This window comes from Dermochelys coriacea, chromosome 3 (genome assembly GCF_009764565.3).
Source record: "Dermochelys coriacea isolate rDerCor1 chromosome 3, rDerCor1.pri.v4, whole genome shotgun sequence".
Taxonomy (NCBI): Eukaryota; Metazoa; Chordata; order Testudines; family Dermochelyidae; genus Dermochelys; species Dermochelys coriacea.
This window is the reverse complement of record NC_050070.1, coordinates 122,468,994-122,486,242: the sequence shown is the minus strand read 5'-3', so window position 1 is coordinate 122,486,242 and position 17,249 is coordinate 122,468,994. Positions and strand designations below refer to the sequence as shown.

General features: G+C 40.5%; 1 protein-coding gene across 2 annotated transcripts in view; it reads right to left on the bottom strand.

Moving 5' to 3' along the window:
• Nucleotides 1-17,249, bottom strand: part of IGF2R (insulin like growth factor 2 receptor) — an 86,720-nt gene that overhangs the window by 54,325 nt on the left and 15,146 nt on the right. For both annotated transcript variants that reach the window (XM_038395599.2, XM_038395602.2), the window contains exons 3-9: nucleotides 13,268-13,392; nucleotides 10,899-10,997; nucleotides 10,187-10,313; nucleotides 7,454-7,574; nucleotides 3,360-3,474; nucleotides 772-934; nucleotides 160-340 (exon numbers count right to left, since the gene is read on the bottom strand). In XM_038395599.2, the coding sequence (XP_038251527.2) occupies nucleotides 160-340; nucleotides 772-934; nucleotides 3,360-3,474; nucleotides 7,454-7,574; nucleotides 10,187-10,313; nucleotides 10,899-10,997; nucleotides 13,268-13,392 (931 nt within the window). The remainder of the gene's footprint in view (nucleotides 1-159; nucleotides 341-771; nucleotides 935-3,359; nucleotides 3,475-7,453; nucleotides 7,575-10,186; nucleotides 10,314-10,898; nucleotides 10,998-13,267; nucleotides 13,393-17,249) is intronic.

Sequence of the window (17,249 nt, the reverse complement as noted above, 5' to 3'; positions counted from 1 at the left end):
ATCCAATGAAGTGAGCTGTAGCTCACGAAAGCTTATCCGTAAATAAATTCGTTAGTCTCTAAGGTGCCACAAGTACTCCTTTTCTTTTTGCGAATACAGACTAACACGGCTGCTACTCTGAAACCTATCTGAAGGTGTGGCTCAGATGCCTTTACAAACCTGAGGGTTTGGGTCTTAAATTTTCCTGCCACTTTTTGCTGGTTACTCTGAGACTTTACTTGGCAAGACGAAACATATCCAGTGGCATCCTTGCAGTTGCCTGCAGTGGTTTTCCCACAAATATTTAAGTAATAGTAATACTCTTCTTTTTCATCTTTAGCCATATACGGTGTGACATAGCCTAAAGGAAACAGGGGAAAAAAATAATTAAGGTGGCAGCCTTTTTCTTTAAAAGGGTTCAAAGAAAAGCAACAACCCTGAACAGGTACTGGAATACAAGACTAGAAGCATTTGTATCACCGAATTTCATTCCCAAACACTCTACAAAGGATGCAAAAAGAAAAGGAGTACATGTGGCACCTTAGAGACTAACAAATTTATTAGAGCATAAGCTTTCGTGAGCTACAGCTCAGCTAGCTCAGCTGTAGCTCACGAAAGCTTTTGCTCCAATAAATTTGTTAGTCTCTAAGGTGCCACAAGTACTCCTTTTCTTTTTGCGAATACAGACCAACACGGCTGCTACTCTGAAATCTACAGAGGATGCTATCCCAAGCTCCAGTTTTGGCCTATGGAATTCACTCCCTTCTCTGTTAAAGAAAAATAGGAACTTACTTTGTTGCTGAGTGAGTGGAGTCAAGTCAATGGAGATATCATGCTGTTCACTGGTCAGACTACAGTTCCTACTTTCCAGGTAATCCCTGTGACAGGCATATTCAGTGACCCATTCAATTTCATACCGGCAGTTGAGCTTGGCAGTGAGTTTGGGACCCGTGCGCTGATGTGGAAGTGAACATGATTAAAGTTGTAAATAAGAACGCTTTTTTTTTTTTAAAAACACACACACACACACACACACACACACACACACACACACACACACACGGTATTTGACACAAGAACTCAGATGGAAGGTAGGTATACTAGCACCCCTTCCTCCCATTCCACCCCAGCCCATTTAGGTGAAAGTCAAGTTTCCAGCAAAGTGAGACCATGCTTTTGGAAATTTAAGAGCAAAATTTTTTTAAAAGGAAGGCTAAAGAAGAAATTAAAGAATAAAGACTCCCGCATATTATGCAAGCTTGTCATCTTGATTTGTATATTTTATCTATATAAAATGTGTGCAGTATCTTTGTTCTACACCAAAAAAAAGTGACCAACCTTTTTGAATCTAGTGCTTACGATAGGCAACTAGATCCATATTTAGCCTCTTTAGATGCTTAAAGATGATTCTTGGTATCTACCTTAAGCACTAGATTCCAGAAAGTTGGTCTTTTTTGTTTCTAAAACAAAGGTAGTGCACAAGACTAAATTCCTGAAAGGTTATCAATGGTATAGCAAATTTACAAGAATAAGAATAAAATGATCACTAATTAAGAGTTGACTTAATGCAGCTAACATTGGTAAAAGACTTTCTACAGCTTTAGGAACACTTCATTATAACAGTTTTCTTCAAAGCACTTTAGAAGCACTCATCACCACCCTTGAGAGACTGGTAAAGCAATTCCAACTAATAGACTATAGTTTGCCCAACATGAGATTGTATCAGAGCCAGGATTATAATTGCAAATCATATGCTCAGACTACTCTACTTATTAACAGGACAAGACTTCAAATAAATAAAAGGATGGGGACACTTGTCTGGATTACACAGGATTCACCCTCTCCTCTCCCTCCACAACTTTCTCACCTACCCCCCCCCCCCCAAAAAAAAAGTACTTCGGTAAATGGTTTTTACTGTAGAGTTCTCACCTCTTTCCTCCCTCCCATCTGGTTAAAACTGCTTGCCATCTGGTTAAAACTTCTGGGAAACTTACTTATTGTATCAGAATATTAGTATCTCCTGACGAAGATGAAGTTAATTCAGTAAGCGACAGATTAAATCCTTATAATGACTTAATAATCAGAAGGGAAATGTGGTCATGAGAACAGACCACTTTAAAATACTGAACGTGCTTTAAGTGGAAAGAAAGCTTGTAAGAAATATTTTCCTTCATAAATCTGCATTTAATAATTTTTGCTTCCCAATTAATGTTCAAGTGTATAAACACACTGGCCAGGCATAGGAAAATTGGGAGGGCAAAGATGGAATTAGTAAATCTGCCTGTAACATGGTTGTTATGTAAATGCAGAGTATTTTAAAATGAATGGGGAAAAAATTCTTTATTCAAATCTGTTTTAAAGAGGGATCTGGCTGAAGTGTAGACAGCCATCTAGGTCAGGAAAGGGACAATAGGCTAGAACAAGGCCAGTCCAAAATGTGCAAATGTGACAGGTTATGCAGAGAAAGTGTCAGCAATGGTAATTTCAGCCTGGTTTTAAAAGAGTGTCTTCTGCCAAGATCACATGCCATTATGTGAGCTGGAACAAATGGATGTTGCTAGATATGTTAAAGTTATCAGTTCTTTTATAACATTCAGTTATATCAAATAGGACAACTAACACACAAGGATGATTCTACTTTAAAAACTGATCAGAGATAATTTAAAGAAAGCACATAACACTTATTTTGCAGACTAAAGGCATGGGTGCAATAGTAGAAGTAAGATAATGGTCAAATTTAAATGGAACCAAATTACACAGAACAAAGACTAGAAGCATGTCACACAAATCAGGTTGGACAACAGCACTTATTAGCTAGCAGAACTTTTTGCCTAGGAATAACGCTCTACTCTAGAGAGGGATACTATTTCTACCTCAATGTTAGGTTCTAACGATCTCCACACAATTTGAAATTCAGACAAGAGCAGTTGTCACCAAAAGAAAGAAGAGAGATTCTTTAGGAGACAGCCTCAAGACATTTGTATTCCTATGATAGTTTGCAGTGTTGTTGTAGCCATATTAGTCCCAAGATATAAGAGACAAGGCAGGCGAGGTAATAGATTTTATTGGACCAACTTCTGTTGATGAGAGAGACAAGCTTTCAAGCTACACAGAGCTGGGAGTTCACCCACCTTCTCTCTAATTTGTATTCCTAGTTACAGCTGATTCATCTCTGAAAATATTTTTAGTCTAAAAAAAAAAAACCCCACTAATACTGAAGTGAGTACTAATACTTTGCACCTGAGGATCTCAAACATTAATAAGCTTCATGACCCCAACAGCAAAGCACATACTAGGTTTCTGCTCTCAGTAAAATAGAGGCTGAAGCAGAGAGGTTAACTGAGAACGATCATTAATGCAGTCTAAAAAAGTTTAATTACCTCTCCTCTTCTCTTTGATGGGCACACAAAAGTAATAGTCACTGCTGGATTATGGCCAAGACAGAAATTTGGCTTCTCTTCTTCACTGTATGTTTTCTCATAACTCAGTACGAGTCTAAAACAAAAACAAAACACACAAATGGGAAGCCACAAAAAAATTCCAACTATAAAATACAAAGTGTACTGCACAAGCTAGCAAATATCAAGGGTGGGATACTTGCAATTTACCCAGAGACCCTAGGAGAGGAGTTTTAAAAATATTAAATTCTATCTTTAAAAGGGGACTTACAAAGGGGGAAGAGAAAAGGGTTTCTGCCTTTTTTGTTTAGTTACAACAACAATCTTCAGCCTTATTTTCCCCCTGGTCCCAAAACTATGAGAGGCAGAGCTGACAGCATTACTTATTGAAGTAGCCTGGCACTTCCCATTGTAGACCCCATTTTCAGTTGCTTATAACTTTGCCAAATTTTAACAATTCGGTCTGAAAGTTTCCATGTTGGGTACCTGCCTCAGACTGATAACTTCTAGAAAGTTGCATCCAAAACAGTTCAGCCATTTCCAAGATCAAGGTTAGGGAACTGTACATCGAACATGCAAGACAAAAAGTTCTTACAATTGTTTTGCTGAGAATCTTTAGCACAAACTTGAAGTTTGGCAGGGGTTAGCTTTTGTGGCAGGAGGAATCCGCCTTTTGCTGTTCCTGTGACAATCCACTCAAATTTGACCCAATTATAAGTCATGCTCAGTACAGAATTGTTAGATCCTCACCGCTGAATTCTCTAAAGTTTCCATCCTCTGAATTTGGTCCAATCTAGGATTTAACGGCACTTTCCTGCAACTACTATTCCTGACTGCTGTGGGCCAGGGACAGAACAGGCACTGGAACTGAGAGCAGAAAACTGTCACATGTTCCCAGTGACACTGCGAGTGCACAGGCAGCATGGAGGAGGAAGGTGCCACACTCGAATACAAAAAGGACAAGACCAGGGCACAGGGGAGGAGACTGTGCAAGGAGGGACAAAACAGATTGGACAAAAAGTCCAGGGAGGGAGAGAGACTGGGCGAGGAGTTGAGGGTAAGGAAAGCTGGGATCTGGATGGGGACACTAGGACTGGGATGAGAAGTCAGGGGTGGGAAGACAGGACAGGGACAGAAGTGATCTGTGCCCACTAGAGCTCACTTCCCTCCTTAGTCTGCTGGAATGGAACCCAACATTCCCTGGTCTCACCATTCTTCTGCTATCAGTAAGCCTCCGAGAAAACCACTCAAAGTGTGGGTCTCATCCCCCTCTAGTGCTGGCATAATCTTAATTCATCTGTCCCCTTGTGTGTATGCATTACGATATCTTTAAAATCACAGATCCACAAACTATTTTTCCCCCCACAGAACCCCTGCTTCATTCAGTGCACAGAATGGATGGTGCTCACTTAAATGAGGAGCTATTTCTTTTTTTTCCCCCCTTCCTTGTCTGATGTGTTTATCTTATTTACTGCAGTGTTCAAATCATGCTCTGAATACAAAATTATTTCCTCGTGGGTTTTTCCAGGTGCTCATCACTACAGAACAAGTGTTCCCCAAATAATTTATCTTCAAAAAGTCCCTGTGAAGTGAGGGACTATTATTCCAAATTTACAGTTGAGTCATTGAGAAATTAAAGGTTAAAAGAGAGAGTGTCCACTAATTTTAGGAGTCTCAAACTGGGCACCCAGGACCTGATTTTTCAGAGTACTTAGCATTATATAGTACTGTGCTCAAAGCATAGCCCAGCTGACTTTAGCTGCAGCTATCTTCTGCAAATCAGACTTCAAGGTCTCCAGCTGGGCACCCAGAAAGTGTGCACCACACTACAAGTGACCACCTGCAAAGAGTTTGGTTTAAGTGACTTGCCTAACATCATATAGGAACTCCCTGGCAGAGGCAGGGATAGAATCCAGTTTTCCAGGGAAGCATTCCACTGCTTTAACCATTTTCTTGCAATCTCCTGCCTCATTTCACTACACACCTTCCATAGTCTGCAACAAAGGAAGCAGGGGTCCTACAGATGCTTCATTCATTGCACAACCCGGATTTACATCCTGAGCAGATCCAGGCTATACACTGAATGAGGTAAGGGCCCTATGGAAAAAAAACAGGCCATGATCATGTTAAAGATGGTATGGTAAGGGATATCCATAAGACGACTGAATTAAGGTTGCACAGGCAATCTTTTGAGTTCCTGACACAGCAACCTTAATATTTTTGTAATGTAGTTTGTGTTATATATACACAAGAAATGTGGATTCTCCCTAGGCGAGGGTATACTAAGAACTCAGGAAATGGTGAAATTACAAGAGCTAGGACAATGAAAGGGAATGGATGAAGGCAATGGATATTAGAGCAGATGAAGGGAATGGATTTTAGTCGGTTTAAGACTAAAATTTAAGACTAGTTTAAGACAGTTTATTGTGTGTCTTTAAACAAGTCACTGATGTTGATCAGATAATCTTTTGGAGGAAGGCTTCACTAAAAATTCAGCAGTCCTGTTCTCAGGCCCTTGATTTAAGGTGCAAGTGCCAATACACATCCCAAAGACTCAGCAAGTCCTCCAACAAAATCAGGGAAAGCACCTTTTAGGCATTCCGTATACAACATGAAGTATAAAGGGTCACAAGCCCAGTTGTAAAAAAAAAAAAAAAAAAAAAAAAAAAAATCTTTTGTAGGTCACCATATTCTTTCAGCTATGTGGATATATTTGTACTTGTAACACGCACAAGCTTACAATCAGAAAGACAAGAATACTGTTTTATTTCCTGTATATCAATCTTGTGTCAGGAACTTTCCAGTTAACAGGAGAACTAGTACAGGCAGATGTTCTTAATTCTCAGTCTATGAGGTCCATGTTAGTATTTTTGGCAACATTTTGAATTGTCCTCCTTTGCAGCAAAGCCAAAATGATTTTATTCAAGCAAGTCATTAAAGCCCATCAATTTCACTACCTGACTTATTTTAACTGGCTTCCATATAATTGGAGTCCCAGGCCCTGATCCGATTCACAGTAACCTGGTTTGCTCTGCAGTCCCACTATCAACATGCATTTGGCAGGGTATCAATCAAGGAGCTAGTGTTGTAAGAATGGATGGGTAAGCAGTGCTCCCCACAGGCAACGAGAGAAGAATAAGCTCAAAGGGGCCATAAAAGAAGCTAGTGCTCAAAAACGAAACATCATCCATTGTGTTGCCATGAAAACCCAATACCAACTCCATCCAAATAAAAATCTACACACTCATCTGACTCTCCTGCCCACCAAAACTGGGCCATTTCAGACCAACCCAATTAATTCCAAAGTTGAGAGGCCCCCCTAGGAGAACATCCTCCTGGGACCTCTCTCTACTGAATACCAAGGAAGCTTAGAGCCTCTAGTGATTCAGCTGTGGCAGTGTCACACAAGGAGAGATGGGGTCTCAGGCTGGCAGATACTAGACAACTTAGTGTCACAGCCAACACCTTCTACTATACCGAGAAGCCAAGAGGCAGCTAATGCAAATGCATAAGGGCAGCATTTGACTCTAATCCTTGTAACATCTGTGTGAGATAAAGTTTTGTTTTTAAACAGGTAAGTGAGACAGAGGCCAAATGATTTTCCCCAGGGGCATGCAGCAGGTCACTGGAACAGCTGGAATTAGAATTCAGTCCTTTGTTTGGGGCATCCTGTCCAATGACCATCCCATGCCACCAGAGAGTGACACCAATAATTTCATCTTATTCTTTAAAAAAAGAAAAGCTAGGTAGTTGCCTCATCCTCCAGAACTTTTTAATATGTAAAGTGTGCCCATGGGGTTTTTAAAAAAAAAAAAACCCTAGAAGTTTACATTATGGCAATGATAATAGATTAAAAACCTAGTCTCCTCATGCCTGTCTACAAAAGAGATGCCACCTTCCAATTTTATCTTTCTTTTGATAATTAAATATGTTGAAATATATACAATATTACCATGAAATGCAGGTATATATATCAGCCAAATAATGAACAATGTTTTGTCCAGAAACACAAAAGGGAACCCTTATAAATATATACACGAGATTTTCAGACATTTAAAAGTACCACCAAAAAGTACCTGTCTTTGTCACGCAGTTTCAGCTGTTCTTGAGGACTGCCAACATCAAAAGCATGGCCTCCACTTAACAAGCATGCAGCACTACCCACAGGACAACTTCTGGTTTCGCTGCTTGAGCTTCCTGTTAAGAGGATACCAGATATCACCCAAATGAGGTTTTTGTTGCAGTGCTAAGAAAAAGTATCTAGGGCCAGATTAGGTACAATTTAGTTACATTAGACTGAATCAGTATTCATTCTAAACCCCTTTACAGCTTATAAATTTGAGGGGGGGTTTAAAAGCCTTGGACTAAAGTTTTCAAAAGTGCAGTTTGAACTCAAATGGTTTTACTTTTGGCAAGCTAAAATTAAAAAAAAAAAAAAAAAAGATTGCTGAAGGATTTGAAGCCATGAAAGAGATAAAATTCACACTTCCACTACGTCTAGCTGAAAAGATGTCATCTAACTTCAAACAAACAAACAAACCAACACCACACACTCTGAAGCTAGAAACTTCAAATTATCATTGTAATAGCTTTTTCCTTCCACCACTGAGCAGTATTCTAGATGTGAAGAAAATCCAATTATGGAATTTTAAACAGTATGTTCACCTAGTCCGTTTTGTAGTTTACTTCAAAGCAAGTGGGGTTAGAATACTAGCTGTAGTTCCAGTCAAGATGACCATGCTAAAGTGATTCTACTACTATAGTAATAACTACAACTAATATAAACTTCCATACATATGAAGATTTTTGCATACTGATGGAAACGAACTGGAATATTACAACCCTCAAACATTACATTAAAAAAACCCAAAGTTTACAAAGATTTGAAGACATCTATTGTACATGTCCATGATATGGAATTTTGGAGAGGAGTTATTCTAGGTTTAAGGCTCTTCCTAGTATGCGTGCAATACTCAGTTATGGGTATTCACCTTACAAATCAGGGATAAAAAGAAATGGGGAATTTGACAATTTGCAGGCATTAATCTCAACTGAATGTTTTAGGTCAGTGTTTCTCAACTTTTGGTATCTGGGACCAGGTTGCTGCCTTCCTAAACTGTGTCAGGGAGATCTTAGGGACCGGCGCCAGTCCACAGACTGGTCGTTGAGAAATACTGTTCTAGGGAGAACCACTCAGATACCAGGGTGATAAGCAACACTATTAAAACAAATGCAAATCCTGAGATTTTTGGCTAGCAATATTTTATAGAAACCTGCGGACCATTTTGTTTTGACATCCTGTTGGAAGTTACATCTTTATTTAATATCCACACTAAGTTTCAGGCAAATAGGATTTGGAAAAAAAAAAAAAAAGTCATAGACTTAGTTTGTTCTGTGAGCAAAGTTCATACATGCTTCTTACTAACAAAACAAAGACCAGTGAATATATACATGGTCAAAAATGCAAAAGCAATGCAGTGTAGAAAAACTAATTTGTTGTTAAAGTTACCCAATATGTATGAAATTCAGCCTGTGAAGAAATTTCTCTGCTGTTAGAACTGTTTATATTGTTTCCATTCTCCCCACTATTGGCCAAAATAAGTATCAAACCAGCAAATCACTTAAATATTTAAACTTTACACCGGGGTGGGCAAATTTTGGCCCAAGGGCCACATCTGCATGGGGAAATTGCATACAGGGCCATGAATGTAGAGCTGGGGCATGCAGTTGGGGGTGCGGGAGGGAGTGCAGGGTGCAGCTGCAGCTGGGGCTCAGGGCAGGGGGGCAGGAGGGGCGCGGTTTTCGGCAGGGGGCCACTTACCTGGAGCGGCTCCAGGGTGGCAGCAGCGCACACCGGTGCCAGGGCAAGCTCCCTGCCTGCCCTGGCCCCATGCCGCCCTGCTCTTGGAAGCAGCTGACACCACATCCCTGCAGCTCCAAAGGGAGTGGGGGGGGGGGGCACAGAGGGCTCCACGTGCTGCCCCCGCCTGTGGGTACCTCCCCTGAACCTCCCATTTGCCGTGGTTTCCCGTTCCTGACCAATGGGAGCTGGAGGGGATGGTCCCTGCAGGTGAAGTCAGCACGTGGAGCACTCTGCCTCCCCCTCCCCCCAAGGGACATGGTGCCGGGCGCTTCTGGGAGCAGTGCGGGGCCTGCAGTGCCACAGGGAAGGCAATCCTGTGGGCCAGATCTAAAGCCCTGAGGGGCCGGATCCAGCCCATGGGCCGTAGTTTGGCCACCCACGCTTTAGGCACATGATTTCAATAGGACCACTCATGCTTAAAGTTAAGTATAGAATCATAGAATCTTAGAATATCAGGGTTGGAAGGGACCTCAGGAGGTCATCTAATCCAACCCCCTGCTCAAAGCAGGACCAATCCCCAACTAAATCAGAATCAAGTGCTTGGCTGAATTGGAGCCCATATTGAGCTATAATCACTAGCTATCGCTCTGGCATAAGAAAAACAAAACCACTGGACAGATGACAGCAACAAGAGAGCAACTGATACCTTTGTTGCCAGTTTCAGCAGAGAAGCCTCAGATTGGATTGTACTATTTTAAGACAAACCCTTTGCCATCTAAAAGGACAATGTTCTTCAAATAGCTCAACAGTTCTGGAAGACTGCTCTAGGAAAGCTGCCTTCAAAACCACATTTCAAATCAAAGATGGATTAAAACAATAGAGTTATAAACTTCCAAAAGTGGGGTTTAACGGGAAATAAAACCAGAGAGTCTTTACTAGAGGCATTAGTAAGTACTGCCATAATTCATACAACTTAGACACATATACTGTACAGAGAGGTTCAGACCTATGTCTCTACAGACGTTGATATACAAGGAATCGTCATCCGAGTCATCCACCAAGTAGCCTCCTGAAGTCTTGATCAGTGGATTCAAGTCATGTTTCTTCAAATCATCAAAAACGTAGCATGGTACCTAGAAAGTTAAACATGTTAGTTAATTCCACGTAAAGTACATACCACACTAGTTAGAGACATCATAGGACACGAAATATTTTTTCCAAAGACAACTGATTTTTATAAAATCTAGCAGTGGAAACGTTTGCCCAGAAGTCAAAATAATTCCATTAAAAACACCAGGCTCCCCACTGAAGGCAAAATGTTCACAATGTTGGCTACTGCACAAGCAACAGTGAAAACCCTTCACTCTCGTTTTGCCGTGCAGAGGTGCTGAAAGCAAAAGTCACAGGCACAAGTGCTGAAGAGTTACTTAAAATTCTCATCCTCGTTAACTAAAGCTATTAAAGAATTTGCTCTAACAGGATATTCATAATTTTTAAAAGGTGGATTTTCATTTCAAAAAAGTTGACAAAGCTTTTGTGAAGTTTTAATTGCTATTTATACCGAAGTTGTTATATATTAAGACTGAATAATGGATTTCTAACTGAATGTATGCTGTAAAAAACCAAGAATACTATTTGACTAACTATTCCATTCCTTCTAACTGAAGAGTGCAAAATTGGTGAAGTCACTTTATGCATGCATGAGCTATGAATATTACCTCTTTCCTGGCTTTAAATGAGTCTTTCTTGCAAGCAATAAAAGTTCTCCATTCGAAATAGTGCACACACTCAGTTGCAGTAACAAGTTCTGGGGTTCCCTATTTTAAAAAGATCATGAAATCAATAGTTAGCTTTCAGTTTAACTATAAAATTATAAAAAGATCAAAAATAAAAAAAAGTTTAAGAAGTCAGTACCAACAAAACAAGTTTTTATTTAAAAAAAAACAAAAAAGAGGCAATCTCCAAATTATTTCTTGACAATAAGAATGGCATGGATAGTACTCAGAAACGATGACATGCCCCAGTAAATTAATGGCAAGTTTAGTCATTACTTAGGAAAGCCGTTAGAAAGCACAGAGGCATACTGCCAAAAAACCAAACAGGAAAGTCCTAGCTGTCCCTTCAGATATGACGTATACCACACTGTGTACATGAGCCCTCAAAGTAACACCTCATTTCCAATGTGTACAATTTGTGCTACATTTTACAGGCCCAAATTAGGGACTTTATTTTCAGAAAGGCTGAGTGCCCACAACTTCAGCTGAAGGTCAGTAGGGACAGCAGGTGCTCAGCAATTGTGAAAAGCAGGTCTCTGGTCGCCATGATTTATGTTTTAGCAAGACAATGCATTTTTAATGCACGTCTCCCTACCTTAGCATCCACAGGTAGGTATTTTTTTTGCCTGCCATTTATCCCACAAGCCAATTACCAATTAAGGCCAGAGAAACTAATTTTCTCTCCAACCATATACCAACAAGGGATCTCTTCTGGAAAGGAAAAACTAGTTTTGATAGGCCTGGTTCAGATTCAAGCTTTTCATGCCCAATCACACAATCAATCAGTTTAATAGTGCAATAACCATGTTAAGTCACTCTAGTACTTTAAGGAGTGCTTAACATGGACAGGGCTGGACAGCCATGGAAACTAAATTTATTTACCTATGAATATCCCAGGCAGAGCAAGCTTTCCATTTCCAGATGAAGGATGGAAACGAGGTGGTAAAAGACCTCCATGACCAGTCTACATTAGTCCCCACCACACTAGTACATACACACACATCCTTGTCAAGAAGCTATTTTTAAAAAAAAGTTGTACCAGCCAATATCAATAGGAGATAGTTTTGTTAAAGATAGAGAAAAGTTTTTGGTGTCTTAATCATGTGAACTGTCTAACTAGCTTTAGCAAAGTCACAGCCTGGCCACTCTGGCTCTTACAGTTTACCAAGAACAGACAAGACAATTTTCTTGTCAGTGGGAAACTAATGTAGAAAGGGCAAAAGGATCTCTGAGCTTCCGCCTGCACCCTCTCTCTTCAATTTGTCACATGTGGAGTGTGAAACTTAAAAAAAAAAAAAAAAAAAAAAAACTTTGATGTACTGGCACTTCACATAACGGTCTAAGTTACCCTGCTTTCCAAAAAGGTGTGTAATAAAGTTATCATTGCCAACAGCATCACTTCTTGAAGAGTTTGGGTCCTAGTACAAGTGACTCCAAGCTCTAATTGTTTCAGCTAGTAAGAGTTTGGGAGGTGTGAGTCTGGAGACATCAAGTATCAGAAAATAAAACCTTTTAAACTAGAATTTTACATTTGTACTAAAGTTTAAAAAAAAAAAAAAAAAAAAACTTACATGAAGCTGTCCCAAAGAGGGATTAGTCAGAGGTCTGGGTTTGTTTTCTGACCAAAGCAATATTTATTTCTGATTTCTAGCAATTATCAGAAGACACTACATTAAAATAAAAAGGACTTTACAAACTTAAACACTGGTTTGAGAGCCATATATTAGCTCATAAGAATGGAATTTGGTCACAGTCTTTGATACTGTTCTATTTCAAGTCCACAGTTTACTCAAGCTGACACTTAAATAAGAGCTTTCAGGTGCTCTGAACACTGCTGGCTTTAATTTATTTTGTTACATAATTTGTGAAAATACTATACTGAAATACATTTGAAAGCATTAAAGAACCAGAAAAGAGTTACTGACTAGACCTAGCAACACACATGAATCAAGATAGCTGTTCGTTTAATATCATCATCATGCATGGCTTGCATGTCCCACAACCTGAGATCAATACACATTCTTGGAGAGTATGGGCTGTCATGGGAGTTTCAAAGAACTGGTGTAATCACATCTGTAGTGTCACAAACTGAGGTATCATTTCAGATTTCTCCAAAAAGAAAGTTTAGAAAAAACCACAAGCTATGCTGACTAAATGGGAGTTAAAGAGACTAGGTGGGTGAGGCAATGTCTTTTATTGGACCAACTTCTGTGATGAGACACAAAAGCTTTTGAGTTTACACAGAGCTCTTGCAGTGACCTGAAGAAGTTACTTACACAAAGGACATAAGGAAACAAAAATGACAGACTAACCAGAGTCTTCCCACAAAGGAAGTTAATGTTGCTTTGTACAACATGTTGAGTGCCTTGCTGCAAACAGGGTATTGTAGTGCTGAACTCAAGAAGTGATTGAGAACTTCTTTTCAAAGATGAGTCACCTAAATGAAGAGATAAGAGCTGCAATAATACAGTACTTTATAAAAAACATACTTGGTACATCATGAATATCCTATGTTGTTGTCTTGCATAGTACTTAAGCTTAACATACAAATCCATTTAAAGGCAACTTTAAAACAAAGAATAATAAATTAAGTCATTAAGACAGACCTAGGGTAAAAATTTTCAGAAGTGCTTAAGTGATTTACAAACTTAAATCTTTTTTCAAGAGTGACTTAAGCACTTCTGAAAGTTTTACCCTCACACTTTTCAAACTAAAATTCATCCTCTTGTTTTTCCAGCTATAGCAATTGTGAGTAGTATTTATTAATGCAATATTGCTGCAGTGTATTCAGTCCATTTAAAGACAGTACACATTTTGATTAGGAACGTTCTTTTGTTATACAGCTACAACCTTTTGGCTAAGAATTGTACTTGCAGCTAGTCAGTGCTAAACCATCTTCTTTGTTACCCATCCTCCCTTCTCTCTATCGCCATCCCCTTGTTTGTGTTTTAAACCGTAGGCTCTTTGGGGAAGAGACTGTTATTTACTCTGCATGTACAAGTTTCTAGCATAGGGGAGCCCTGGCTTACATGAGACCTCTAGGCACTGCATCAGTATAACTTAACACCCCACTACCAGCCAAGGCCCAGATCCTCACAGGTATTTGGGAGTCAGGCACTTGAATACTTTTGAAGATCTGGGCTCAAATGCCTACAATGAATGTGCATGGGAGGGGGGGGAGAATATCAATCATCCAGTCCATCTATCCACACAGCCTTGCTTAAGATGCTAATTTTAAAAGCACCTCATGTGACTGAGCTTCCATCACACCTCTTGGGAGACTATTCTAGAGTCTTCTCTCTCACTATCAGGAGCTACTTCCTGATATTAAGTCTAAACTGGCCCTCTTATTTTTATCGTAACACCTCAAGTTATGCTTCTGTACCACAACAAATAATTCCTCTCCTCCTCTGATGTTTGCACCCCTCAAATATTTTAAGATTTACATTTCTCCTCCCCCTAAGCAGCTGCTTTTGAGAGAGCTTGGCTCATTCCCCATATCAATCTCTGCCCCCCATGACCATGTTTGCAGTCCTTAAACCGCCCTCCAGTGTATGTGAGCATAGCAATGCCATGCTCAGAACTGAATGTGATACATCACCACCCACACAGAAAGACCTCTCCCCAGTGGCTGCAAAAAGGGCCATGTCACATGTCACACCGCAATCCTAGCTAACTGGTTGTCCACCTCAAGGTCTCTTTCTGTCTTACAGCCTCCAAAGTTTCTCCCATCCACTGAGTGTGGGCATCTTGGATTATTTTCCCCACAGAGTCCATTAACATGAATTTTCCTCCCTGAAGCTGCATCTCATTGTTATTTTCTGTCCACATTTTTAATCTAAGTGTTTTTGTATTATTTCTCCAACCGAAGTACTGTTTGCAACTCAGCCAGTATGAAACATTTATTCATTATGCTGTTTGCTCCTCTCTTCCAGATTAACGATGATATTAAGACCTGACCCAACAGATCCACACCATATCCCACTAGATACCTCTTCACTAGCTGTCTACACAGTTGTTTATCATTACTCAATCATCTTGGTGCCCATTTTCAATCCACACTAATGTTCCGCTGCAGATCTATTTTAATATTTCTGTTAATTTTAAGAAAAGAATAAAATGTTACACTAAAAATCCACATCTACTATATTGACTCCATTTTATCACACTGGAGCAAGTGCTCTTTAAAATGCCAGCACGATACTTACTCCTCCCTTTCTATTTCCCTCTGCTTCTAGGCCCTGGCGCAACTAGGAAAACAAGTCATGTTTGAACACATGCCAGTCAATGATTTTCCATCTCATATAGATGTAGTCTGACACCTTTAAAAACAGGCTACTTGGTTGTGGTTCAAGTTAGCTAGGTTTCCCATAACACATTTCCCCTACTCCAGACCTACCTGTTAGCAAGCAACAGAGCTAAGTGAGGACACCCAAAAAGGAATGCGTTTTGGGAGCAAAAGGAACCTTCTGAATATTTGTAGAAGGCTTGGACAAGATGGGGAAAGAGAAAAAGAGGTTTAACATTAATAAAGGGAACAGTGAAGCTGCAGGAACACCAGGCATCAGAATTTGAGACAGTGCCCACTGCCAATGCTCTCCCCCACTCTCCCACCCCCAAAGAAACCCCAGTGCCAGCAGGAAGGCATTACTACCAGGCTCGCTGAAACTCTGCCCTTTTGTCCAGGCCTGCAGATAAGCTAGGATGGGTGGAATTTGTGATGCAGATACCAGCACGCTCTATCATGGTGAGATGTACAGCCCACTGACAACTCTGAAGAGGAAACCTATGTTGGTTACAAACCTTACAGATGGAAACGAATGGGTGTGAATCACAATGGAAACTTACCCGCCAACACATTACATTCACTGTACTCTAGGGCCTCTCTTTTCCTTACTTCTATTACAAGAGCAGCCAAGTTTATGCTAATTTAGCTACAGGGACACATTTTAGGACATTAACGCCCTAACAGCTATTCAGAGAACCCACATACTGTGGTGAGGAGCAATGTACAGGAGCATTCAATTAATGATCTGTAACCCACTGAAGGCAAGGTTACAATGCACAGTTAACGTTGGAATGAGAGGAAAGCAAACAAAAATAAAAATGACAGGATACACAGAGGATGCATGGTATAAGTGTCACTCCAGTTTAGAAGTAACTCTACTTTTACAACCATTTCTATTACTACTGCTGTAGTTTCCTCAGCTGACATATTGCATATACAGTCTGAATTCTAACAAAGAATGCCAGCTCTGGGAGGAGTCAGTATGTGCTACACAATGAGGCAGGTATGGCAACACCCTTTTTATCAAGGCAATATACAGGTTTTGTTTAAGATGTGCAATTTCTACACAATTCTGCAATGTTACAGATGTGCTGGAGAGCACCTGAAAACTTGATCAAGTTGTGTTGAGAATGCTCGATTTTCTTCATAATAAAACCACATTTTTATTCAGTGCTTGAAAAAATAAAGCCTACTCACATGCAGTAAGCAGCATTTGTGGGGTCACGTGCCTCCCCCCAGTTTTTTGGTTGCACTCCCCCAACTCAGACAGGCTGGATGGCCTGCTGAGGTGAATCAGGAAGTGGAGGTGGCACTCCCTCCCTTGAGCCCTGCCACCCCAAGCCGCCCCCGCAACTTTGCACCTTGGGCAGCTACCCTGCTCGCCCTGCCCTAGTTATAGCCCTGCCCTGAGGTTGTTTCAGTCAGATCCTGCCAGGCACTCACCTCACAGTGGCGGCTCCTCTTTTGTGGGGCTGGCTGGGCTTGGCTCTCTGCTCAGGACATTGCAACCTCTGGGGTTGCAGCATCTGTCAGGTTTGGCCCCGGCCCCTGACTGGACCAAATTTGTGGGAGTGGAATTGTAACCTGGCTCATGAGGTTGCAGTGCCATTCACTCAAATTCGAACTACTCAGACTCCCATCATCAAGACAACTGGGCCAAACCTGAGTGGTACTGGGACCCCAGAAGTTACAGTGCCTGGCAGAGGGAGTCCAACCAGCCCTGTGGGACAGGAGCTGCCACACAACCCTTAAATTTTCTGCTGCTTAAAGTTAGGCACATGGCTTAAGCACCTTGGTGAATCAAACTTTTACTTAAACCCTGTTTAACCCACCTAGGAGTGGTGTTCAGACAACCAATGAAACAAAAATCTGTATTTTGTTTCCAAACACTTATAGGCACCATCTGTTTTTAACAAATCATATTAGAGGCAAAATAAGAAAAATGTCAAGCTAACAAGTTAACACACTGTTAAAGAGTCACAAGTAGTCAGGAAATTCAAAAGTTC